This window comes from Mustela nigripes, chromosome 5 (assembly GCF_022355385.1).
Source record: "Mustela nigripes isolate SB6536 chromosome 5, MUSNIG.SB6536, whole genome shotgun sequence".
NCBI lineage: Eukaryota > Metazoa > Chordata > Mammalia > Carnivora > Mustelidae > Mustela > Mustela nigripes.
This window is the reverse complement of record NC_081561.1, coordinates 125,016,258-125,043,266: the sequence shown is the minus strand read 5'-3', so window position 1 is coordinate 125,043,266 and position 27,009 is coordinate 125,016,258. Positions and strand designations below refer to the sequence as shown.

Here is a 27,009-nt window from a genome sequence, read left to right as displayed (position 1 = left end):
AAAAAAATTAGTCACGTTTTATTTAGTTTGGAGAAAAGCCAGAATGAGTGAGTGGGGGTGCCCTTTTCTCCTTCATCAACGCAAGTCGTGTGTGTCCCCCCTACCCCCGCCCCCCGCTGGATGGCATGGGGCAACATGGTTTGTGAGCGGTCGAAATATACCGGATCACTGACTGGTGATGGAAAGGATGGGGGGCATTAGAACCGTATGTAAAGACGGATGAGGATGTTTTGATTTGATTTTTTCTTTTGATCTCCAGGTTTGATTTCATTCTTGATAATGTCGGTGGATCCACTGAAACATGGGCTTTAAATTTTCTCAAGAAATGGTCAGGAGCCACATATGTGACTCTGGTGACCCCTTTTCTCCTGAACATGGACCGACTGGGCATCGCAGACGGCATGCTGCAGACAGGAGTCACCGTGGGTTCTAAGGCATTGAAGGTAGGGAGGAGAGTCCTGGTGGGTGAGAGCAAGCGGTGCCTCCTGCTTCTGGAAACTGGTTTCCCCCTAGCCAGTTTCTTCTGTCGTGGAGCAGCATGGCACAGTGGCTGCAGTATGGGTTCTGGAGTTGCACACTGACCAAATTCAAATTCTGGTCTCCATTTAGTAGCTGTGTAACTTGCAAGTTACTTCGTGTCACTAAGCCCTGATGTCTTTACCTCCAAGATGACACTAATAGGCGTCATCTTGGAGGTAGGGTATCTTCCTTATTGCGTGTCGTAGGATTAAATGAGGTAATCCATGTAAAGAATTTAGTCTGTCTGGTGCATAAAACTTACTAAATATTCAGCTTTATTATTAGCAGTCACCTGTCTTGATTCCATCTGATCCATCTCTGCTTCTTTCTTGCCTCTACTTGGTGGTCTTCACTCTCTTTTACCAGTCTTAACACATACAGGCTCTCGTGTGTGAGTGCGGAGGCTTTATCAAGACCAGGTAGAGCCAGCTGTGTTCGTGGTAGCCGCATTGGGATGCACCAGGGATTTCTAGCCCGGGTCCTCCAGACCTGTAGAGGTCCGTGGGCATTTTTTTGAATTTCAGAAACTGAAAGGAAATTGTGTTCTTACTTTAGTAAGACCACAAAGGCAAATAGAACCATCATGCTTTTTCTAGTATTATATCAACTTGTCCTAACACTGGACTTCCCTTGTGAATCAGACACTCGAGCTGTTGATGGCATTCTGGGTGTTTCTGAGTCTCAGTCAGTCTGCCTGACTCTGCTGGCTGCAGCCCCTGTTACCAGAGCTAGAAGGAGCTCCATCCCGCAGCCGGACAAAGGCAGTGTGTCGTGGGCCTGGAGGACAAGCTCACAGCAGCCACGGCCGCAAGGACCACAGCAGAGCCTGAGCGCGCGCTCTAACACCAGAGCCTGTTGTCCTTGCGGTGGGGACAGGCTTAGATCGTTTCATGTTATCCACTCTTGGCAATTCTAGATCATCGGCTTGAAATGTGTATTAGTGTTGAAACGGTGTAAGTGATAGGCAAAAAAAAAAAAAATTCTATTTTTAAAAAAATTAGACAAAATTTTTCAGAGTCAGGAAAAAGACTGGAAGTTTCCTCAGTGGGTAAAAAGGTTGTGAGTCATTATGCCAAGCTAACCAACACCTGCTGATCTGTATGTCTGGAACGAACCACTCGGTGACTACCTTCAGCGTCTTCTTTATTCTAGAAATTAACTTGGGGACCTTTTTGAGGGTGAAATTTAGGACTTTGGCCTCTTGAATTGCATGGACTAACGAAATACTTAGAGGGCTGTGACAGTGGAGACCACCGCGCCATTCTTAGGAAGGGTGTGTGTCGCTAGAGGTGAACAAACCAGGCCCTGTACTCGAGGTTCTTGATTTTCATCTGATTTAGGCGGCAACCGGAAGCAGTGGCCACAGGGCGCTTTGGTGTGGAGAAAGGCTGCTTAGCTGCCCTTTGTCTCTTCTTTCTCTTTTCAGAAAACCCAGGCTTCCAAATATAAGTTTAACTTTTCTTTAAGATTTCATAGTTTGTACTTCAGTGAGACCTCTTACAAGTTAACCTTCTGAGTTGTCCTCTGAGAGTAAAACAGCATCTTCTCTTTCCTCCTACTTGAAAGAGGATAGTGGTAATCTCATGTGAAAACCTTTTAAGTAGTTTCTGATGTCTTTCTGAGAATGTGCACAGTTTAAAGCCTCATTGTAATGCTCCAGACTCCCGCCTGCTTTGGTTTACTTTCTCCTGTAATGGCTTGGAAAAAATACACAGGCCCTTTAGAGCACAGTATAAAAATTCTGCAGTTGCCGACCAAAAAGTTTCACTTTACAGGGCAACACGCTATAAAGAATTATAGACATGGCATTTTTGACCATTGCTGTTCTTTTCTTTAAAACCCTAAACAGTTACCAGAATGTTTTAATTGTCTGAGGCCAGGCCTTAGGGAGAAGTACACGGACAGGTCTTTTGTGATTGTAATTATTGGGGCCTGCTGTTCGCTTGGGTTGCCTCACTGCCTTCAAATGGTACTTTTTTTCCTTTTGTTTTTTAATTTCATTTGCCCAGAGCAGTGCTCCCCAACCTCTTTCTTGCTGTGACACCCATAGAAAATTGTTCACGTTTGAATAGAGGTTGAGGCTGTTTTGGGCTGAGAGCGATCTCCGGAGACTTCTGCCAGCCCAGGCTCTGTGTTGCTACCCTGTGGGCTGAGGGGACTCAACCTCCTGACACCTAATCTAGGGTGCGATTGGCTCTCTTTGCAGCTGTGGTCCTGGCATAATTATTAATGATGACTCCTCTAAGTCTCAGAATTATTCCAGGATAGATAATAAATTGCACGTCACTCATCCAAACCAGTAAGCCATTCCTGGTACAACCATTGCAAAGTTCTGCCCAGAGAGCAGCTTGGTTATGTCTGTCTTCCTACGATCTGAAACTCTCAGATTTGGTGCCCCAGCCTTTCCTCAATAAAGTTTGTTTCCAGCACTAGATATTTATTTATTTATTTATTTTTAAAGATTTTATTTATTTATTTGACAGAGATCACAAGTAGGCAGAGAGAGAGGAAGGGAAGCAGGCTCCCCGCTGAGCAGAGAGCCTGATGCAGAGCTCGATCCCAGGACCCTGAGATCATGACCTGAGCGGAAGGCAGAGGCTTTAACCCACTGAGCCACCCAGGCGCCCCTAGATAAGTATTTATTGAATAATAAATATAAATATTTATACAGGTGATCCTTCCTATGTATCAGGCACTTTGCATTCATTCTCATTTACTCCTTCCAACAACCCCGTGAGCAAGGTAGTGGTCTCACCATTCTTTAGGCCAGGAAACTGGCTGAAAGAGGCAGCTTGACCTAAAAACACAGCTGTTGAGCGCCGAACTAGAGTAGCAAGGGAGTTCCCTTGCACTTGACCGCGCTCAATGCACCTCACGCTGAGGGATTGTGAGACAGGCAGGTGCAGGGAGGGAGGCCGCGCGGTTCTGGCAAACCCCATGCCTCTGGATAGCCCCCATGTGGTGACGGTGAGTCGGGCAGGTCATGGAGGTATGTATCCTGGAGAACCTCAGTTCAGTTGTTCCTTTGATAATGGCCTGGCCTACTTTTTACAGAAAGACTAACAATTGAAAGTGGGTATGGCAGTAAAGTGGTCATGAGCCCTCTTGTAGAAGATTTTTGCTTATTTTTATCTGGAGACCTTTGTCCCATAATAGATTCGGTGATGTGGGAGTTCGTTATACCTGTAGGGGGAAGACCCAACCATGATGCGAAAGGAATTTTACACTTTGTTTTACCCTTAAAGCCACTCTATTCCAGAAAAAAAAAAAAAATCTGTGATCAGATTTCTTGTCTAAGATCCTATTTTGGGGCCTTACTGCCCCCTAAGCAGACTTGAGGTAGGTTTAAAAGCTCTTCTCTGGTGCCTCCGAGCTTCATTTAAACCCTAGGAGAGAATGCTGAGAGGTCTTAGCCTCTAATTTCTCTGAGGGAAGGAATTGAGTGTGTAAGACTGTTTAGACACTCATTTTAAGGACAGCTTTCCTGTGCTGACTTGCTTGTCATTCACAATTTGGTAAAAAAAAAAAAAAAAAAAAGCCTGTGTTCACGTGAATATATCTTTGTTTATTTATGAGTGTCCCCTCTGTCGGTCACCGTGCTGAGGTATTGGGCATAGAGCTCATTGTTTCATAATGAGGAGGAAATTGGTTTGTCTGTCTTAATCACCCAGAAAATACTTTCACCTAAATTTGCATTCCATGAGATTTTATCCTTTTTTGTATTTGATGTGTTTTCTTTTCTTCTTTTTAGCATTTCTGGCAAGGAGTCCATTATCGCTGGGCCTTTTTCATGGCCAGCGGCGTGTATCTAGACGACATCGCGAAACTGGTGGATGAGGGAAAGGTAAGTGCGGGCGCTCGGATTGCTGGAGCAGCCGTTGGAGGCTTGGCCACACGCCCACCAAGCCTAGTCTGCGGGAGCTCTCTGGGGGCAGGTGTGGTCCATGCACATGCTGTTGTCCATGGCTAAGTTTAAGTGCTGTATTTTGGTTCTGTCTCCATGGGAATCCTAGTCCTAGACGGCTACATCTGAAAAAGAGCCCACACCATCTGGTTCAGCCCTCTTAGTTTATAGGCAAAGGGGCAGGTCCAGAGAGCTAATGTGATTTTCTGAAACACACTTAGATGGTTCGCAGAGCTGGCATTTACTGCTGGGCTGCTGATATTTTGGTAATGATCCTGAAAAGAAGGCACCACCAAGGTAATGTCTGCACAGAGGTCCAGACACACTTGTGAGTTAACAGAACTGCTCCGGAGCATCTAGAGTTCAAGGGTGAAGCTGCTCTGGAGGGAACCAGATTTCCAGAGGAGCCCAGTGAACAAATACTCTGGAATCTCAACTCACACAGTATCGCACCAGGACTCGGGTCCCCAGGTCTCCTGTTCACCAGCTGGTGTAACCCATCTGGAGGGCAGATAATGGTACATCTGAGGTCTGTCGGAGAGGGTCACTGCATGGGATGTCGGAGCGGCTCTTGGAGATCTTGGTGGGGCCCACTGGTCAGTGTTTCTGACGGCTCACGTCTGTCCTGCACGGACTCTGTGGGGAAAGGACTGCTGCTTGTAGTTGGATCGTCCCATTTTGGCTGTCAGAAGGCCTTTCAGACCATTGTTTAGTTTGGTTTTTCATGGTCTTAATAGCCCTGACATTCTCTCTCTGGAAGAATAACCTAGAAGGAAAACTCCTAGTCTGGTGCTGATGTTTATGATTTTATTAAGAGACTGTATGAAATTATAGGGTAGAGACCCTTACAGGCCATAGAAGGTTGCCTGAGGTTGTAGGTAAAATGATTCTCATTTTACAGATGAGAAAACAGGCTAGGGGGAGAAAGGGACATGTTCAGGTTGCAGGAGTGGGACCAGGATGTGTACTTCCTGACTCCCAGCCCCGGGCTTTTCCCTCTCCAACCTTCAGCTGCATCCTTAGTGCTGGAGGCTGATCTGCGGCGTTAGCTTAAATTGTCTTGTCCTTGGCTTTTTACGATGAACAGGGCAAGGGGATGGAGTAGGGCTAGCTTTGCCACCGTGTGATCCATACAGGGCTGCTTGGAAAGAGCTGGGCTGAGGTGGGCTTCCTCGTGCTGGCACCTGCCCCTTATGGCCCATTTCTTATTTCCACCCTAATTTTGGAAGGAAATGTCTTTAGGACCTACTGGCTGCTTTTTGTGCGTTTAGGTTTTTTAATTCACTATAGCCACGGACTATATGATAGAAAATGGCCTGCTACCATTTCCTAAATTTTGTGGTTTCAAATTTGGGTGCCTTTTCTCAGACTTCTGAGTCTTAATGTGTCCCAGGTAGACGGTCTCGGCCTTATTGTGGCTGTTTCTAAGAGCCTCTTTAAGGTTCTTCTTAATTCCTGTAGGATGCTTATTTTATTTCCAGGAAGAAGGAAGTGAGCTCTCATTAAGTACCATGGCCCATAGTTTCACATGCTCTTTCCTGTGACTGGAGCCCCGCGGTGAGAGCCGTCCCCACCCTCCAGCAGCACACTGTGCAGTCGTGCCCTTCCCGATCTCGGCTCCAGGCTGTCCACGGGCTTACCATGACTCTCTTGTATTCAAAATATTGGGACTCGCGCGCTCTCGACCTGGAAGTTCCTATTTACGCAACAGAGAAGAGAGGAGACTTGTGTATATGTAACTATTAAATTCAGCAGATAACTGGCAGAATGGCTACAAGAGGACAAGGTGGAGATAAAGATGCCCTTGATGTGTCCTCAGACGAGGGTGAGCGAGGGAATATTCTTTTGGCCTGGCCAGGGTTATTTGGGTCCAGGAGTCCCCTCTGACAGTGAAGGACTCTGGAACTGTGGGAGCTGCTGTGTTTGGGTGCCGTGAGCAGGCCAGCTGTCTTCATGTGCGTCCTGCCTCATTGTGGGTGCGGGAAGGTGCTGTCTGCGCTGGGAAGCTATAGCAGATAACCAAGCACGTCAGCTTCTCTGGTGTGTGGCGCGTAGAGATTGTTAAATGGGATGAGGACATTGAGATTCTTCTAAGCTTTGGCTGAGCACTTGGTGAGTAACGGGTACCTGAGAGAGGAGCTCTGGTTATTTCTGGACAGTGTGAAGCCACGAACCGAAAGAACCTACTCTTCTGAAATACTTTAAGGTTCAAAATCGAAAAGGTAGGAAGAGTTATTTCCTGAAATCTTTCTTTGACTCCTGTCCCTCAGTCACGGAGCTTGTCTTGTCAGACACAATCATTGTTAACCAGTTTCTCGGGTATTCCAGAGATGGTCTTTGTATCTAGAGGGCAGTGACAGAGAAGAATGACTTATAATTATCACACTGATTGGATGGCCTGCTACCAAAATTGCCTACAGTTATTTTTGCATTTTTCGTCCCTCGGCACAATAAACATTTCTTGTTTTCATACTGTGTAGCAAACTTTTTTTGAGTTAGCACGTGCAGAGATTAGAAACCAGAAAACTTAGCGCATGTCTAGTTTTGCTACCTCCGCACACCCCCATCCTGCCTTTACGTCTCATGACAGCCCCATGAATCAAGTGACAAGTTCAAGGGCTCAGGTCTCTTGACTTCTAGGATAGTTCCTTCAACCACCATTTCTATCTTTAAGAGTGAGGCAGTAATAGTTAAAAAAAATAAATCCCTCATACAACCTTCATTGTTTTTGCTTGCTTAAATAGCCATCTAAACATTTAGAAAGGTGGGGTTTGAATTCTATCCACAATAATCTTCCTGTATTTTTCAGTGTCTTTCAGGCCTGAGAGGAGGCGGGAAGACAGATTCTTCAGGCTAGAGTCAGCTACTGATAAGAATGACCAGGCTGTGAGGGAAGAAACGCGTGCATATGTGCTTGCACGTGCACGCATTCCTTTCCTCTTGCTCCTATAGCCAGCTGCCATCAGTGTGGTGGCTGGAAACCGTGCACACTTACTGTCTTCTGGTGCTGGGGGCCAGCAGGCTTGTGTTTCTTCTGGGGGTGGGCTGGAGGGGAGAACCTGTCGCCTGGCCTTCTCCAGCTTCTAGAAACCAGCTGTATTCTGGGCTTAGTCTTGAATGACTTTAACTTTAGCGTCCATCATCCTGTCTCCCTCCCTCCAACTGTCCTGTCTCCTTCTTCTTCTAATGGCCCTCAGGATTACATTGGGCCCATCTGGATAGCCATGCCCATCGCAAGATCCTGAACTTGATCATGTCTCTGAAGCCCCTTTTGCCCTATATGTTATCTTCACGGGTTTGGGAGATTAGAATGTGGACATCTCTGGGAGAAGAAAACTTGAAATACTGGTTGTTCCAGAGGAGAACTAGATGGCTGGGGATCAAGTATGGGAGGGAGAGTTTTCCTACAAGGAAAACCCTTTTGTCTTTTCAAGTATGTTTATCTGTATACATATGTTCTTCATGTAATTATGAAAGTCCTTTGATGTCATGTTCGTAACATTCACAGATCTGTTTAAGTTCCTAGGTGACCAGCCAAGCTTCTTGGTTGAGTGATGATAGAGGTGACCTAAGTTTGTTTCTTTCTTTTAGCCAGCATCAGAATAGTTCCTATGTAACTTTTTTGAATTCAATTTAAAACGTTGACAGAGGGCCCACGAGCTTTGCCTAGTAGGGTGAAAGATGTGGAGAGAGATGGGTTGGCCACACTGAGTGACCTTCTGAGCCGTGATGTCCACTGGAACTTCGTGCAGTAATTGAAATGTTCTCTGTCTACACTGTCCAGTATGGTAGCCAGAGGTCACATGTGGCAGTTGAACATGTGAAAAGTGGCTGGTCCAACTGAGAGACCGAGTTTTCCATATTTTTTTTCCCTTCGGCGAATGGAAATAGCCACATGCAGCTAGAGGTCACCGTTCTGAGTGCTGCCGCTCTGGAGAAACATGAAACAGAAGTTGGGAGGCGCGCAGTTTCCCAGGCCCTTCGTGAGATGTGAGGCCTCCCTTTAGCAATGAATTACGTTTTCAAACTTTGAGCTCCTTCTTTGCAACTGGGTTTTTTTCCTCCATAGAGAGGATGTAGTGATGAGGGATGGAAGGCCTGGGACTCAGACACACAACCGGGACCTCATGGATCCCATCACCCTGATGCTGCTGCTATTTTCTCTAGTGTTGCTGCTTGTTTCTGTGAGGAAATGTAGGTCAAGTTTCTCCTCTCACCTGGCTGGAAGGAGTGCCTTTCTCAGGGGCACCTAGGGACAAGTCCCGGATGCTTTCCAGAATGGGCACATTTCCTCCCTTGGGGAGTGGCTTCCATTATCCCCACCCCCACTCCCTTCTTACCACCTCTCTTCCAGCTTTGAGTTTTCTGGGGCCAGAAAGTCCCAGAAATAGCAAAGTCCAGCAAAGCCCACTTCTTCCTTTTGTCTTCTCATAGCTCCTTAGTTGAAGCCCCCTTCTGCCTGGGGATACTGACCCTATCTCAGAGGTCAGGGGGCGTGCCTTTCTCGGAGGTGTGCCACAGCTATGTCTCTGCCACCCCTGGCCTGGGTCCCTGGTGCCCGGCACACGTGTGTGGACTTGACCTTCTGCCAGGAGCCCTCGGGTCTGCCTTGCATCTGTCACCTGTTCCTCTCCCTTCACACACCTCACCTTCATGGATCTGCAGTTTCTGTGCCCAGTGGAGACGGAGGTAGAGGGTCTGGGGAAGAGGGGGACAGACCGTGACTCATGCTTCTGTCCCCAGACTGCAGTAGTGCAGTCAGTAGTCCTGGACCCCAGCTTTGCCTCCGGGCCAGAAGCTCTCACCTGCACGTCCTCGGAGCCGTTAGCCACTTGCACTTCGGCTTCCTGATCTATCCAGCGGGCTCGTGCAGACACTTAGGGCTCTTTGAAGCTCTACCATTGCGTCATTCTTGCTGGGCAAATGGGGATTGAGGGGAAATCTCTCTGCCTGCATAGATGGTGTCGTCCTGCCCCTCTTCCGCAGAGGGGTTCTCTTCCCTTTTCCCTCTGAGCAGAGAAGGCGCGCCCCGCGGCTGGAAGCAACAGTAGTCCACAGCCGCACTGGGGAAGTTGAGGGGCCTGTGGTCCCTGTGTTCTCATAGAAGGGACGCCTGGCAGCAGGCACCAAGTCCCGGGGCCTGGCGTTACACAGCCTTTGTCTAAGAAGGTAAGGAAGGCACTGCCGGGAGGGCCCGAGTGGGGCCCGGGACCAGGACGAATGCCGTTGTGGTGAGTGTCCCCCAGTCTGCACAGGCCCCAGGCCTCCGCGTTGCGGGAAGTGCCCCGTGCTGAGCCTGCCCGCTTTATAACGGGGCTCCCTGTGCCGGCTGGGCTCTAGCAGTGTCATCACATAATGTCCCCACCTCACTGTGAGTAACCTTTCTGTCCCCTCGCTGGATTTTACCTCTGATCTCTGTCCGTGGCAAACAAGCACTCTGGGTCTGGGGTGAGGCCGTGTGTAGACACTGCTTCATTATCCAGTTAATCTCCGTTTGCTGGCGCTATTCAGCCGGCTGCGGGGTCCACCTGCTTGTTAACAGAAAGCCTTCTTTTTTCATTGTCACTTACGGGAAGAGCTGAATGACTCATTCCGGCCCATCAGCCCTCTGGGGTTATTCGCCACAATAGGCCTGACCGGCCAGATTGAAGTGTGTGGTCATCGCACGCTGGCTGTGTCATCAGTTCAGGCTCCGGTGCTGCGGTCAGAGTTCTAACGTGAGCAGAGCTGGACCAGCCTGGGCTGTTCATTCTCCAGTGGAGCAGGGGGCCTCCAGGTCCCTCCTCCGTGACCCTCTGTTAACACCGGGGTTGGGATGCTCTCGTTACGGGTGTTCACGGCTCAGTGAGAAGTGGATGTCATTGCCTCTTTCTTGCCTTGGTTTACCCTCGGCGGCCTGTGCCATGTATCTGCTCTGGGTCGGTGCTTGGCACTTAGAAGGCAACACCTGGTCAGTCCTTGTGGGATGAATGAGTGTGTGTCTGCTACGAGTCAGGGACCCGAAGATCAAGGCAGAAAGCTGCAGTGATGCCCACGCCAGTGTGCAGTAAACTCTCCTGGAAGGCTTCCAGAAAACGCATGGTCTCCACCCCAGCCCCTAGAGATTCTGATCTGGTTGTTCTAACCAGGGACCAAGGACTCTGCATTTTCAGCATGCAAATTCAGGTGATTCCTTCTTAGATAATTAGCATCCAAAAAAACAATGTCCTGGGGGCTTTCAAGGGAGTAATGGGTTCAGGAAGTTTCCTGCAGGATGTACGGAAAACAGCTTTAGTGCATTCTGTATTTACCAGAGAAGGCATGTAGGTTTCATTGGACGGGTCAGCTCCGATGTGTTCGTAGCAGCTGCGGTGTGGAAGATTCTAAGGTCATGCTTAGCTTGCCGGGGAGGGGAGGACCGTGGTTAATAATCGGTGAGGCCAGGTGCAGATGGGAGCGGGGGCCTGTGTGCTGTGCACCTGCTGTCTCGGGGGCCTGGAGACTGGGTGCTCTGGCACGGTCTCAGCACAGGGCAGGCCAGCCAAGAGGCACACCGTGATAAATCATTACAAGCCTTGGCCGCCTTTCCTCCTTTCATTTTTGGGATTGGATGTAGAAAGCAACCTGAGATACCTGACAAACCCAGGGGGGGGGGGGTTGGTGAGAGCACAGACTAGGGGCGTGGGTGTGTGAAATTGGTGACTCTTTTCACTCTGCGCCCTAATTTCCTCTTCTGTAAATGCAAATGGTAAGAGTCCCTCCCTGCTAGGGATGAAGCGAGGGGAGAGGCAGTGAGAGTCGGGAGCGCTCCTGGCACATAGGACAGTGCGTGTTAGTTGTTATTGCTCCCTGGAGCTTACCGTGATTTGTGGGCAGAGAATTTTGAACTCTCTGGAGAAGGGAACTTTTGGAGTCAAAGGCGCTCTTCTGGTGACGGGGCTGGGAAATTCACACAAGAGGAGGGAACATTGGGGGCCTCCGAGCCTGCCAAGGACAATTTTCCTCTTGTGAAAGGAGAAGGGTCTTGAAACGTAGGCATGAGCTTGGGCCCGCTCAGGACGTCTCCCTGTCCGTGGAGCTGCGGGAGGCAGGCCGCCGGAGGACCCAGGGGACAATTACAGATGTTCGCTTGTAGCTTTGAAGAAGAGTCGTTCTGTTGGATTTCTGCATCTGGAGAGGGTGCTAACTGGGACCCACGTTCAAAAGGCAGCACTGATGATGCAGGAACAAGAACCAGCAGCATTCCAGCCTTTGAGCTGGTGGAGGTGGCTGTCCCGTAAATTCTAACCAGCTGCTCAGCCAGTTAGCAAACCCCCCAGGCCAGCTACCTCCCGGGACAGGTTCTCCTGAAACCCAGAGAGACCACGTAAGACTTGCTTCCCAGTTATCTTACTGGTTTTCATCAAGTGACATCTCTCAAGCTCGTGTCCTGTGCTCAGGTTGCGCTGAGCATGGGGGGTGGGGTGCGGGTCCCGGAGAGGCAGCCTGGACCACAGGTACTCAGACTGTGGCTGAGTAGATCTGCCGGACTTTTAACAGATTCTTTTTAGAATCTGTACGTGGCCTACAAGGGGCCTACAGAGATCCAGCCAGCAAAAGCTCGGTGGCCCCTTTTGATGTTCACCCTACATGACAGGGTGGCTAAGCCGTGTGTGTCGTTGGCCAGCTAGGTCCCGAGCAGCCCTGAGAGAACACACTGCAGACTGGAGGCTCAGACAGGGCATGAGAGACCCGGCCCGGAAGGGTGGGAGTTGGAAGAGCGGCAGACACAGCCCGTTCAGGCAACAAGTAGGCCGCTTCGTAAAGCGTGAGGGCTGCACGAGGGCCAGGGTGGGGAGGTGGCGGCCTTGGAATGTCTGGGAGCTGTGGAAGGGCTCTACGTAGGAGAGTGACACAACCAGCACAGAAAGACTTTAGCGATGGCCAGGGCCACCTCAAGGACTCGCAGTGAGGCGGGGGAAGAAACCCCGGGTTGGGCAGGGCGGGTGCGGTGGCGGGGGGCGGGGGGGGGGGGGGGGGGGGGGGGGGGGGGGGGGGCGGCGGGGCGTGGCATGTGGTCAGCGTCTCACCTACGTGCACATGGCTTGGAGGGACAATGAGGACATCAGGGACAGATCTACCTTGAAAACCTGCATCTTTCCTCCCCACCGGTCAACTTCTTGTGTTTTACAGATTCAGCCCGTTATTGAAAAAACGTTTCCTTTTTCTCAAGTTCCAGAAGCCTTCCTGAAGGTGGAAAGAGGACATGCAAGGGGAAAGACCGTAATTAATGTCGTTTAAATAAACACTCGGTGTGGCGATTGTTGGCTCTCTTCTTTGGCGATGGCCTCTCGGCCCAGACGTTTTTGTAACCGTTGCTTTCTTTCCAGATTAGACGATAAGTCCCATGATCCAAGTATAACACGCCTTTTTGCCAGTAATTTGTCTTCTGAACTGAGGACAGATGCATTTTCTACCTCCCACCCCCGCCCCACCGTGTGCACAGTGCTGTCTGGTACCTGCCCGGCGTCCCCGCGTTCCTGTTGCCGAGAGGTCCTCCGAGCCGAGCCGAGGGGACGCACAGCGCAGGCTCTGCAAGTGTCCGTGCTTGGCCTACCCGGTAAGCTGCACGGGGAAGACTACAGAGCTTTCTTCAAGCTGTTTTTTCACACCGGATTTTCCCATCGTTGTATCATCTTCTGTTCCAGTGTAGCTCAGACTCCATTCAGGTGAGATGCTAGAACTTCTGGCGCGGGGCTGGATGGCGGCACGAAGAGCTTTGGTAAAGCTCCTTCTGGAAACCAGTGCTCCTAGAGGACTCCAGCTGGGCCCGGTTTCCTCTGCTCTGCTGGGGTCAGACCTGCTCTCAGAGTTCTGAATCTCCTCTTAGGGTTACATACAGAATCTCATGATTTGGTTGGTGACCCTCAAGAAAATGAAAGCAGAGGCTAAAGTTTCTAACTTTTTAAAACCCTTACATTTTGCCGAAGGGCTAGGCCTCTCTCAGCCATTGAAATATCCTCCTCCAGTTTCTGACCTTAAATGCCTGCACTTAGTGGTTTACCGAGAAGCCCAGTGCAGCTTTTGAATCTGTGACCCTCATTCGGGGTAAGTGTTTCTTCCTGGTGTTTTCCTCCTCCTCCTCACCGCACCTCAGGCTTTGGATAAAGACTCGGTTAGTAACTTGCTACTCAGTTTATTCCTGTCAGACACCCATTTGGTAAATGCGTTGGATGAGGGCTTCTCTCTGGAATCGCTGATCTCACCACAGTCAGTATTTCACGAGAGAGAAAACGTGACTCTCCTTGTCAGGACCTGCCACTGTGGACTTGGTCGGAACAGTCTCGGCTCTTCTCCTGCGAGCTCCCGAGTGGTACCGGGAGGGGGCAAAACTCTAGAGGGTAGAGCTCGCTTAGCCCCAGTTCCTCTCTCGGAACGGGGAGCTTTCACCCCTGCCTCATTCCAGCACCTGAAACCTGGGTCTTCCTCGTCCATCAGCAGGTTCTAACCTGTCCCCTCACTCGCTGTGACGCGTTGTGACGCCACGGCAAGGACGCACTCGGATTCCTCTGTACGGTTAACCAGAAACAAGTTTATTCAAGAGAGAAATTCAACCCCGGCGACTGTAGGATGTCTGAGCCCCCGCACACTGTAGTGATCCGCACAAAGGCCGAAAGTCCCAGCTGGACATCTGAGAACAAGACAGACCTGCTGGCAGCGGGTGGACACGTGCAAACGTTACTTTAAAACCGAAGCTAAGCCGCTGGCCACAGCTGCCTCCCAAGACCGCGGGGCAGTGCGGAGAGGAGCAGCGTTAGCCCTGGAAAGACACTGGAACAGCTCGAGAGGAAACGAGATTCGTCCCTCCTGGGACGAGAGCACCAGCGTTACCGAGGCTAATGAAGTAAGGACAAGAAGAGGAAGAGTGTATGCGGAGAAGGTCAAGCAGTTTTGTTCAAAACCAGAAGGCACTGGTTGAATAGCACCGTGTGGGCCAGTGTATTATCCGTGGTTAAACTCTTTCATTTTTCCCCGAAATACTGCATTTTAGGGTTTCCCGAGTTCTACGATTTGAACCAGGCAGTGCTCCAGGCCTCCCTCCCTTCATGTGCTGGAGAATTGCCAGTCATTCCCCGCTGCCTCCTCCGTCTCTCGTGTCCGCTGCCGGGGTCTGAGGTGACGGGCCTGAGCTCAGCAAAGGCTCATAGGACATCGCGTCAGAACGAACTGTAGAGGAGTGATAAACTAGATCCTGGGAACGCTAGCCCCGTGGCATCTGTGAGAAAAGCGTTAAATGACACTTGTCTGTGACATTTCAGGGCAGCCCACGAGTGGGTTAAAATCATCCAAATCCTGCTCACATTAGCAGACAGGACATGAAATCTTATAAACTTACTAGAGTTCAATACTAACAAATGGATAAGCCTTTCCCCACTTTGCTATAGAGCGTAATTTATGATTCCAGAAAACAGAGGAACCAAAATTAGTGGCCTGATACATTATTTCTTCTCAGATGCTAAAACTCGAGCTTTTATCCTTCCCTTTAAAGTGTAAGGCATGGGTAGGCCCACAGAGTCTACTGGAAGTTTGTTCCTCTTCTCTCCTGTCACGACCTTTGGAAATAATTTAAAATGTACAGAGTCTTGATAAACAACATTTTTTAAAACCCCCAAAAGCTGCTAATGAGGCAACCTGTTAAGCAGCTACTGAAAGGAGATGAGAGGCAGGAAATGAAGGAAGGACAAATGGTTGGTTTAAAACTATGACAGTCTTTAGCAAAGATGAGACCCGAGTCCTGGTCACGGCAGGGTCATTCCGGGGCAGAGCTAGAGCTACCGAAGAAGGAGCAGGTGCCCTTTCCTCTTGGCTCTGTCCGTGTTCAAGCAGCTCGAAGACCTCCAGAAGCTTTCCTCCTGCGTTCTTCAGGGTTATAGGACCATGGCTTCCCACACTTGCGTTAACTTCTCTTTGCTGACAGTGTTGAGGATAATGTGATTTTGGTCGTACTGCGTCCCCCCTGAAAGAAAGAAAAGGAAAATAAGGAAAGGAAATGTGCCTGTAGGAAACAAAGCGGAGAGGTGACTCAGCTCTGGGTTGTGTTAAAATCCCATCCTGTGGGCACCAACAACACACAGGATGTCCCACCTCCCAGGGCTCCTTTTCCTACTCAAGACTTTAGGTGTCTGAAGTTGGGGGGCGAGGGGCGGGGAGGTGGAAAAATCTAGAGAAGGGAAAATGAACAAAGATTGTGAAATACATGGATTTGCTATAGCAGGCCCTGAAAGTAGTGGAAGGGTTGGCAGCTGGGACAGGTTTTGCATGAACAATGACAAATGGCTGTATTAGGGCAAAGGGGACGTTTGAAAGACGCCCAGTATGTGGACTGGGCGGCACGCCCACTCCTGGGAACGCACTGGGTATATAAAAATTCATAGCACTTGATCCTGAGTTTAACTGTACTTTTAAAATTATTATTTAAATTCCCTTTCACCAGAATGTCTTCCAAGGTGCCTACTAGATAGATAGACACGTGGGTGTGAAAAAACCTAGCCTCTTCCTTTCAGTGGAGAAGTATCATAAAGTGCCATCAGATTTTTTTTTTCAGTGCAGACTAAATACGGTTTCAGCTACCGTATCCTTTGTTAGCATAAGGCTCTGCATCGAGGCTCTATCACAGGGACTCCCAGAAATACAAATCTGCTCCTCTCGCTATGAGGCAGGGCAACTGGTATTGAAATCCTGCTGCATCCTCAAGCCAAGAAGAATGAAATGTTCTTACTCTTTTAAGCATTCATAAAATATCTGAAAGGTCTGATAACTTATGCTCTTCTTACAAGGAATCAGTTTATCATCATTGGTGATTTATTGGTTCTACACATCTAGGCTTAGCATAGGACACTGGAGCCAGATGTGTGTGTCGTGGGAAAAGTAACCACCACCAGCAAATCCACTGTCCCCACTGAGACACACACACGACTCCACTGAGATCTGGGGACGTATTAGGATTGCAGTGTCATTAATAGGCACAAAAGAATGTTAAAATACCATAATTTTAATTAGAATCACAAAGACTAGGAAGTCCTTGAGAAATCATCTGATTTCATTCTGCCTCTGGGGAGAAAGATCATCCCAAACTTTTAAAGCGAGAAGAAATCTGCTTCCATTGCTCTCCTAGGTCTGAAATAATATGTGACATCTACCCAAACGACTCCCTCCCCAGACACCAGGAGATACGTTCCAAGAAAGCCTCTTGGGCTGATCAATCTTAGGGCATTGGCAGCAGATAACAAAGGCTTCAACAGCTGGAGCTGATGAAAATCCTAGTCTCCTGGTAAGTGTTACCAGAGAGGTATTTCCCTTGCACAGATGGGGGCTGTGCGGCCCTACTCCCTCATGTCCACAAGATGGCGCCACTCTCCCACAGTCTGAGAACTTGAAATTCAGTTTAATAAGACCAGTGACTAGGGCAGCTACCCTACCTAGATGTACTGAGAGTTCACAAACATATAGAACCCTATCCTTATTCAAGAAGCAGTGGACATATTTATAGTGCATTTTAGGAACGGACCTTGGGGCTTTAAAGCAAAACCCTAAAGAGGAAGCTTCTAAATCCCACAGTTCTTGTCAGTCAAGACTCCAAGCTAGGTATCCTTACTCCTTGTCAAGTGCCAGTGTAGCAAGTGGGAAAAAGTCCTACATGCTTGGAGTTTCTATATCATAAACTCTCTGAAGCCAAGCTAACATTTCCCTTCTCCTTGGGTACCAAGTGTCTAGCTAACCGTCTACCACATAGTGGGTACCCAAGGAGACTAACCTTGACACAGGAAACTGAGCACATAAACATGAATCCATATTTTTTAAAAAACGATGTTTCCAATGTAGTCCCATTTCTTTGGTTTTGGAACTCTGTCTTGTAAGACCAAGGAGCTCTAGCTCAGCAAGGTGATACACGCAGATGCATGGGACTCTTCAACTATATTCACTGAGCTTGGAGCCTTTGTGATTTTTAGTCTATTATAATAAAACAAATGGTGTGAAATCAGCCTAGGTCCAGATTTCAGCTCAGCACTTCGGGGTACAGGTCCATGATTGAGCCCTCTGAGCCTCAGTTTTTGGGCTATAAAATGGGACCAGGGACAAGGGGGTAACCTGGGGCTCCCAGGGTCCCTGGGAAGAGGCTGTGAGATAGAGGGCGTGTAGAGGGGTTCTCAGTGGCTGGCCCACGGGAAGAGATCGCTTACTGCTAATAGTATGCACATTTGCACAAGCAAAAAATGTATTTTTAGCTAAGTATAGACACAACAGAGAAAATAAATGATTCTTACCTTTGACATCTAAAACTAAATTCGGTTTCAACTTGCTGTAGATCCTGCCATCTGGCTTCATGCTCCAGAACTGACTGTCGGCATTCTGGTCGAGGGCAAGGCCCAGTTTCGAGCCAGAGGTCACGAGGCTCCCCACGATTGTCAGGCAGCAGTCTTCCGCTATCTGCTTATGGGACAAACAAGGCAGCTGAGCGACAGATACACCTTCAGGGATCATGATCAGTTCTGGGCACAAATTGATTTTTAAAGTTGTCTTTGCTATCTGCTTCATTTGCCCCACAGGAGGCATTTCAGCTTTAGCCGGAGAACTGGGATCAAATAACAAACACTTACACCTTTGTTTCAGGTGACACGAGTGCTGGAAAATTCTCCATTCTTGTCCCTTGTAAGATTTCTGCCCTTTGGGAGTCAGGGAAACCTCAGAACATTAGCTCTCCCTTTCAGCAAGGACCATGATCAGAGGCAGGGGTCTACTGCTTTATCTCCCTTGACCTATAACCATCTCTGACCCCATCAGCCTGACCCTTCTGGAATATGACTGCATCTCTAATTTGAAAGGCTGTTGTAACAGTGAACTAGCTTAAAGGGCATTTTATTATTTTAAAACTTGAAATCCCACCTACTCTCGTCTTCCCTTCGTAAGAGATGTCTAATAGAAATTTCCAAAAAGGCATGCTATCCAGCTATAAAAAGAGGAAGGATAAAATACAAATGCAGTGGAGTGTGTTTTCATGCAAAGATTTTAAGGGTCCTTTTCTGATGTAAATCTACTGCGTTCACATGACGTTAACACACATCCTCCTACAGAAAGTGCTTATGAAAAATATACAGGTGATAAAAAGAGTGATAATCTAGGACACTGTTTCTCACTGACCTACCGAATTCACAGTTAACACCACTAAAATGTTTATTAGAAGTAATTAAAAGTAAGTGCTGAAAGGCTCTGTTTTCTTAAAGTGTTCAATTAAAGACAGAAGTCGGCTTCTTTTATGCTGCTGTAGTTCAGCTGCTGCTGCTTCTCGTGCTTGCTTCTCTGCCTGTCTAAACACTACTTCTGTTTGCTGAAAGGATAAGATAATTCTCCCTCAAGCACAAGAGACCCAATTAGCAGGTTGTGCTCCCTTCCACAGGCTGTATGCCTTCTGCTGACTCATGGGGCACCCAGTTTTAAGAAAAAACCGGGAGCAAACAGTCAAGCTCATAAAAATCAAGAAGGAGTTAAAAAGACTATCAACAACAGAAGCGCGAGCTTCTCTAATAAAGTCGTATACCGTATTCAACTTGACCAGGTCTTACATGGCAGGAGTGATGCAAGAGGGAGACCAGCCATTTTCCATTTTACAAGGTACGACCATTGGGCTGTGTTGTACACAGGGTTGTAGGTCTTTGCCCTAGTCTGTCTGCGGGGTCTTCCAAAATGAACCAAGAATGAATTGCATTTACAGGGCTGGGCCTTACTGAAAGAAGCCATGATAAGTAGATGAAGGAGAAAGGGGAAAACAAGACAGTTCCTTCTAGTACTACATAAAAAAATCAGGTATGGATGTAAATGTTATATCCTGGATCAGTGCTAGATTTACCCCCCCCCCCCATTTTAAGTTCCTCAATTGGTTTTATCAGCTAAAAAATATTTTCCTGGAAAACCTCTTAACTTATTTCCGAAAGTGCTCTAGGAAGTATGAAATAGCATCTACTTGAAGAAAGAGACCATGGCAAACCCTTTTCTAATCCTAAAAGCTCACCCTGCATTTAATGCACCCTTCTTGATAAATCCAAATCTGATCGTCGGCACCGACGTCCTCCATGACCTGTATTCGCAGAAGCTTCAGATCCTCCAGGTTTCCATTGGTGGACATGAACAGCCCCGTTGCTTTGTTTCGAAGTCGGAAATAAATTCGTTTCTGGAAGACAAAAGACCGCGGTGTGGTCATATATAGGTAGCACCGTCGGGGGGCACAGAGTAAGCACCGACAGCAGGACGGATCAGAGGGGACGCGGGACTGGGGAGCACTGCTCCGTCCTGCAGAGGCATCAGGATTTTCTCAAGGAATTTGTCAAAACTGCAAAGTGCCGGGGCCAGGGAGCGTGCGGAGGGCCCACAGGCTGATCTTGGTGCGGTGGCATTTCCAAAAGCCATCACCGCCTCTTAGCACCAGAAACAGAGCCCAAATCCAAAATTCAGGGGATGGGGAGGGGTGATCGATTTCATACTTAAAACTGAAACTAAAAAGCGGAGTTACATTTACAAAAAAAGAAAACAATTTCAGAGTACTTGAAACCTGGAGAGGGAAAACCCGTACCTGAACAAAAGGTCGTAGAGAACCTATTTGGCGACAGCCACTGAACTCGTACCAATTCGGGACTTCCGCTGGTGACAGTAGGAACTGCCGACCCCTGTAATTGCCATATTCGTAAGTCACCCATCTGGGGAAAAAGAAAACTGTGTTAAGTGGCAACATCCACTTGACATCTGGCCCTGATTTTATTATGTTTACAGCGCTTCCCATTTTTACACCGAGCTTTCTACCTTAAATATACCTTGGGGGAGAAAAGAAAACTACCTCATTTTCTAAAACACTTAAAGCGCCCATTTCTTGGCAAGTAGGAAATTCCTGGTGCATGAGTATTTATGCCAAAAAGATCCATTCCTGAATAGAAACAGGTTAAGTTTTCCCCTTTTATAAGGCAATGAAATATGGTCCTTTCCACAAGGCTGCCCTGTACTTCCTGTGAGGCTTTCATAAAACGTTTTCAGTTGTAGTTTTTTTCAAGATTGTATTTATTTGAGAGAGCACTCGAAGGGGAACGCGGGCGAAGGGAGAGGGAGACGCAGACCCCTGCTGAGCAGGGAGCGATGCAGGACCCCATCCTGGGACCCCAGGATCTTGACCTGAGCCGAAGGTGGTTGCTTAAGCAGCTGAGCCACCCAGGTGCCCCTCCACACTGACCTTTAATCACTGTGCACAGCAGCCGCTAATAATTCCCACGTAAAGGAAAATCCCGGCCCTTACTCCAAAGCCAAAGGACTTGGTCTTTAAAAGGGATAGGAAAAATCAGCTCCCTTTTTTACTTGCTAAAAGGTGCTCAATATATTTACTGAGCACTGGTTTGTAGAGGATTCCCCTAGAAACTTGACAGGAGCTAAAGACAAGTACTTGCCTTAAGTAAATTAAAAATCTGGATGAAGAGATAAAAACTACCTCACACGTGGCTTTTCCCAATGGGAAAACTATACTATGACGGTGCATAATTATTAACCTTTATAGAAAATAAGGGGATAAGAGGATAGATTTCAGTTTGCTTAAGGTAGCATAGGAGAGAAAGAAATATAACCAAACCTAATTTATAAAATCAAATATTTTATTATATCAAAAGTAGGTAACTCACTTACATGCCACCAATCACCTGAACAGAGCGTATCTGTGTGTTGAATCCTAGGGATCGGAGATTAACTACTTCCGCATTAAGTTCAATCTTTTTTCCTTTGAAGTCTTCTCTTTCAAAAAGAATAATTGTTGGTTCAGAAAATTCCTGTCGAGGAACAAGAATAGAGTTCCGTTACTCAGCTTTGATGAGAATTCAAACTCACACAGAAATACCTTATTAAGGAAAAATCACAAGAGCTGACCAGGCTTAGCCTGTCCTGAAGTCCCTTTCCCCAGAGGTGTGGGTGTAACCGAACCCACAGCTAAGGAGAGGAAGGACAGAGGGCAGGAAGGTTATCTACTGCATAGAAAGGGAGGCAAATACAATGGTGTTTTAAAGCAGGAGGTGAGGGGCGACATATCCTAGGCACAAAGGAATGGGTCTTTGAGTCATCAACACTTGTAATTTATTTATTTATTTATTTATTTATTTATTTATTTTTTATTTTTTAAAGATTTTATTTATTCATTTGACAGAGAGAAATCACAAGTAGATGGAGAGGCAGGCAGAGAGAGAGAGAGGGAAGCAGGCTCCCCTGAGCAGAGAGCCCGATGCGGGACTCGATCCCAGGACCCCGAGATCATGACCCGAGCCGAAGGCAGCGGCTTAACCCACTGAGCCACCCAGGCGCCCCACTTGTAATTTATTTTAAATTTTGTCATTTTGGTGGGGGGGATAAGGAAGGGTTAGAGAGCCATGTATGTGAGTGGTAAGGTCTAAGGTTGGTGGCGGTCTGGGGTCTAGCGGGACAGCGGTAATTACCTAATCAAGGAACCTTCCCCTCGTAAGCATTTTTCAAATGTCTCTTTTGTTTGTTTTAATTGTAAGACAACAGATTGTGTTGTACTCGTGCTCCCAAGCTTTCCTGTAAGAATTATAGTTAGAGAGGGGGAAAAAAAACCCCAAAACCAGGGTGGAAGTCCCATGTTCAAGCCATCATTCATCTGAAAGAGGACAAGGGCACAGAAGTCCCCTGATTTTCAGAAAACGAAAAGCTGGCAGCTCATACTTGTTTTTCAAATTATAGACCCTTCTGACCCCAGTCTAAGCCCTAATGATAATAATCCTAAGATCATAAATAATACATCAAAAATCCCCTCCCTGCTTTAAGTTTTGAGGTCAGGGTGTGGCAACTCACGGCTTCATTTATGTGGATGTGCCCTGACGTGCCCAGAGATTCCATGGAGCAGTAAAGAGAGATGAGGGTGCAGAGGTGGTTTGTGCGGGGCAAGAATGGGGTTACATAAAAACGCAGAAGGAAACGACAGGAGTAGCAGAAGTGGCCTGAGCATGCGTGCCAAGTACTAGGGGAAGGCAGGCATTTGAAAACTTGACAACTGAAATGGGTTTATTTTGTTGTTTTTTAAATATATATTTGGAGGTAGCTTTTAGAATTCTAGGCATGCTAAATATCCAAGTTTTCAATATTTGCTTATTTACAAGCTGATGCATCTTACATGTCATTCCATGTGGACTATTTTCACATCTCAAGAAAGGTCAACATTTTAGTTATCTGAACAGGCAGGAAGGAAGGAGATCAAGCCATTTCATGTATGTTCTACTTTTAAAACTCAAGTCACCAACTACATATGTTTAAAGCTTTTTAGGAGAGATCAGCTACCAAAAAACAGACACACCCGGCCGTGAACATCTGAGCATTATCTTGATGTTTTGTTCTACCAAATATTGCTCTGGCTACGTAAAAATGAAAGATTTCTGTTCAAAAAGGGACAATATCAGCTGAACCAGCAACGTACTTGATAAACTGGGAGAAGACGTGACTGCAAGTCTCAAACAACAGAGTGCTAGATTTAAAAACCATGAGGACTTTCTGCCACTCAGTAGCGACAGCAAAAGATACAGGAGACTGAACCAGGGCTTGGCAAATGGTGTAAAACAGGCAGTTCACAGAACAGAAACCCCAGTGACTAATTAATGTAGGAGATGCCGGTCTACTAATAGTGAAACAACACAATGAGATGATACTTTTTGTCCACTGTCTTCAAACCAACAGAAATGAGAGAATACCCAGTAATGGCAGCAGTGTAGAAAACAGGAACCCACAGCTCTGCTAGCAAAGATCTCAAGTAGTGGGATTCAGCCAGACTTAGAGAAACTGCATATTCATGCGCGTGAAATCCAGCAAATCCACTCTTTTTAAATACACACGCCCAAGAGACTCTCACACAAGTCAATAGGGATATGTGTGAGGGGATTAAGTATGTAAAATACGGTGATGAATACTTACACCGATTAGAATCAATAAACTAGAGGTACATTCAGGATAATGGACAACTCTGAAAATTTGTTAAGTATTGGGTTGCTTATAATGATCAGAACTATAAGCACCACACCATATGTAAACTAAAAGCCAATATACAGATTTATTTTAAAAAAATCCATACGAATATCCAAGCTGTATCCCAAGCACATCAGAATGGGTACTTATAAAGGAGAGAGGACTAGAAATAGGGATCAGGTATGCAAGGGAAAAAAAACAAGACAGGAGCGGGGCCTTGAACTAACCCCTGATGACTGTACCACAGCTGACTCAACACTCTACATCTGGAGTCTGAGAAAACAGCAAACCAAACCAGATCTGAAAAGAGGGATGCCTGGGACTCCGGTGAGTGTCTGCCTTCGGCTCAGGTCATGATCCCAGTGTCCTGGGACCGAGCCCCACGCCGGCCTCCCTGCTCTCCCTCTGCCTCTGGGCCTTCTCTTCTCCTCTTGTTCTCTCTCAAATAGATAAAATCTTGAAAAAATAAAAATTAAAAAAAAAAAAAAAGACCTAAAAAGAGACCAAAAAGTTACAGGATGGAGAGTTCTATAGCAACTGTTTTCTCCGCCTCTGACTTTAAGTCCTGAGGAAGTCTAGATGCTGGTCTCCATCAGCTACCCGTGCCCCGCAGCCCCGTCACACGTGGTCACGCTGACATACTTACAACGTCTATAAAACGAAGAGACTTGAAAGTTGCTCCAGGCAGGCATCCCATCGCAGAGAGACAAGGGTAGTGGCCTTCCTCCAACACGTACTGATTCCCGGAGAAATTTTCTCCATCATATGCAACCCAGCTAAAACGGGAAAAACCATGCACATGTTCAATATGTACTTTGAATATTCTCTTCAAGAAGTCTGATTCTGAGAGGTGGCCTGCTAGAAAACACAATGCATATGGCTAACAGTTCTTCCCTCAAAAATATCTACACTTTATTTACTGCTTTCCCTCTTGCTACACATGGATACTCTTAAGAAGTCAGCTGTTAGTTTTGCATTTGGGAAATATTTCTTTTTTCCTCTACGAAATTACTCATGTTTTTCCCTGTGCACCTTCCAGTATTCCTGGAGCCTCTCCTGGGGGCCACCATTCCATAGCCCTGAGTCCTCTCTGTATAATGCTTCAGCTGCCATGGCTAGTCCACCACCGGGATCTACAGGTTTCCTCCCCGAATTTCTCTCCTTTGTCCTCATTTCCGGCACCTCTGTAGCGGGCCGCAAGTCAAAATACCACAGTGACTTAGACAAGTCATTCAGCCCCTGTGGGCCTCGGCATCGTCAGTGACGTGGTGATTTACCAGCTTCCCCAGATGAGCGGGGTTTTTGTTCATTCTTTTAATCCAACAAATGTTCATCCAGCTCATTGTGTATCAGGTACTTTTCCACTGCTGGCGACAGAAGCGAGGACAAAACACAGTCCCTGCCATTGTAAAGTTGACGCCCTAGTGAGCTGAGATGGACATAAATGAAGAGCCGGGGGCGCTTCTGCTCCTGCTAAGTGCGGCAGGACAGGGGCTGAAGGGGAACCAGCATGGAGATCGCGGTGTGTGCTGACCCACTGGAATTTTGCTGTAAATCTGTGCGCTCGAATGCAAACCCACTTCAGGCTCTATTATGTGGGGCTAACGTGACGAGATGGTGGTGTTGAGACCACCAATAACTAGGTGATTAATGGCACCATTACTAATATTATTATTATTAGACATAATTCCTCCTCACCTGCAGGGTTTCCCGACCAATTTCCCTTGACTTTGGGCTCCTCTCCTTCTAGAGCTTCTGTCAAACCGTTTTCAGCAAGACACTTCGAGCTCATGGCCTTTCCCTTCTTGTATTTTCTATGGCATCCGTCTAAACTCGTATGCTCAGGGGGAGCCTTCAGCACCTGGTCCCACCTTCTCTCCCCCCAGCTCTAGGGTGCAGCGCTCCCTGATCCCACACACGCCAGCCCCACTCCAGCCATGCGCTGCCTGACAGAGCGCCTGTCTTACTCCGATCTACCTGGAAAAAAATATGCACCTTGGAAGGCACCTTAGAGATTATCTAGAGTCCCTCTGCAGGTGACAAGACAGGCTGGAGAGGAGAGAACCTGGTCTGCATCGCACCGGAGAGCGGCGTGGTAAGCCTGTGCCCTCCGATGCCCAGTGCTCCGATGCAGCAAGGTACAGGTTCGTACGGACACGGGCCTGTCCCGTTTGGTGCTTTCACAGAATGCCAAGGTGTCCCTGAATGCTTGCGGACACGTGAATTCTCACCTCTCCACGATCGGGCTCTGCCAGCCCACTGTTGGACTTACCAGCCTCCTAAAACTCTGCAAGACTTGGTGGAAAATGAATCGTCAATTTGGCTGGTTGTTTCTTCAAACCCTTGACTGTGACCTTGAAACTGTGGTTCCGAAAACAACCGAATCTTTGAAAAAGTGAACAGAAAGATGTCCAATTATTCTCCTAAACACATGAACTTGTTCAGCCTTTGAAACGATGCAAACGTGAGCTGTTAGCTCCTGTGACAATAAACAGCTAGGAATTTCATAAATCCTTTAATTTTCTACTTCTGCAGTAATGATCAATTAGAAATACTTTGGCTGCCCCATTCACGCTGCTTTAATTCAGAGACTTCAAAGGCCAGCCCGACCATAGAGGCGGGTTTCTATAGAACACCCTGTCGCAACAAGCTGTGAGGCATTTTAAAGCTTTATTGTGGCCAAAAGTAATTGTTCATCAGTTCTAACATTTACAAGAAATTATATTTTGGAAACATAGTATAGTTTTCCTCCCTCTCAATGGGAGATACTTGCTGACTTATTAGAAACTTGTGTATGCCAATAAAGGAGGCTACAGTGGTGTTTGCCCCTCTGTAATTAGGGCTGTCTGAACTCTGAACACGTCCATTAAAAAGCCTCAATAACAAATGTAACACCTCAGTTGCAGTCGGCATTCAAAGGCTTGAGTGAGAGGCCATATAAAATGTTTGTCTAATGCGGACACAGCAAAGATGGAAATTCATTTTACTGTTTAGAATAACTACATGTGTTGTTTGAGATATTAATCTTAGTGTATTAATGTAAATTGAGTCAGCACAATGATATCAAATTCAACTTTATATCATAAGAGCATTTTATAAGAAATATTTAGATATGGGTATGTGTTGTCAAGCACATAAAGGAAACCTAAATCTTATTTTTAAATTGTGCTTTCAGGTATAAAAATGGGTGAAACTAACAAAATATCCCAAATGTCTCACATTTTACACATAAGATGAGCTTTTCAGTGGAAGCCCCTAATTATAAAAAAAGGAGATTATTTTTTAAGTTACCTGATTTTGTCTCCTTGGGCCAGTGAAAGAATCCTAAAAATTTTTAAAGGGAAGAGAGAAGGAAATGAGTAGAGCAGACATCTCAAAAAAGTTTTTTCTTCTAGATCATTAGCAATCACTGTTAAAAATAATTTCAGAATAGTTTCTACAGTGTTATGAATTACATGAACCAGGAGTACACATTAAAGAACTCTAGTTCTTTCTTTTATTGATGTGTTGTATCACATTGACTGATTTGCGGATGTTGAACCAACCTTGTAGCCCTGGAATAAATCCCACTTGGTCGT

General features: G+C 47.0%; 2 protein-coding genes across 4 annotated transcripts in view; one reads left to right on the top strand and one right to left on the bottom strand.

Moving 5' to 3' along the window:
* The window catches only part of RTN4IP1 (reticulon 4 interacting protein 1), a 43,884-nt gene extending 31,180 nt beyond the window's left edge, over positions 1 to 12,704 (top strand). For 2 of the 3 annotated variants that reach the window (XM_059401135.1, XM_059401137.1), the window contains exons 7-9: positions 260 to 443; positions 4,271 to 4,363; positions 12,575 to 12,704. In XM_059401135.1, coding sequence (XP_059257118.1) covers positions 260 to 443; positions 4,271 to 4,363; positions 12,575 to 12,682 — 385 coding nt within the window. In that variant the 3' untranslated portion in view covers positions 12,683 to 12,704. Of the gene's footprint in view, positions 1 to 259; positions 444 to 4,270; positions 4,364 to 5,904; positions 6,894 to 12,574 lie in introns of those variants that run through there. The other variant, XM_059401136.1, reaches the window with a different exon arrangement.
* A 1,249-nt stretch (positions 12,705 to 13,953) lies between these two features.
* Positions 13,954 to 27,009, bottom strand: part of LOC132018326 (beta/gamma crystallin domain-containing protein 1-like) — a 52,608-nt gene continuing 39,552 nt past the window's right edge. Inside the window, exons 13-20 of the mRNA XM_059401132.1 lie at positions 26,723 to 26,755; positions 25,704 to 25,816; positions 24,078 to 24,207; positions 21,098 to 21,237; positions 20,007 to 20,130; positions 19,449 to 19,607; positions 17,707 to 17,869; positions 13,954 to 15,398 (exon numbers count right to left, since the gene is read on the bottom strand). Coding sequence (XP_059257115.1) covers positions 15,310 to 15,398; positions 17,707 to 17,869; positions 19,449 to 19,607; positions 20,007 to 20,130; positions 21,098 to 21,237; positions 24,078 to 24,207; positions 25,704 to 25,816; positions 26,723 to 26,755 — 951 coding nt within the window. The 3' untranslated portion in view covers positions 13,954 to 15,309. The remainder of the gene's footprint in view (positions 15,399 to 17,706; positions 17,870 to 19,448; positions 19,608 to 20,006; positions 20,131 to 21,097; positions 21,238 to 24,077; positions 24,208 to 25,703; positions 25,817 to 26,722; positions 26,756 to 27,009) is intronic.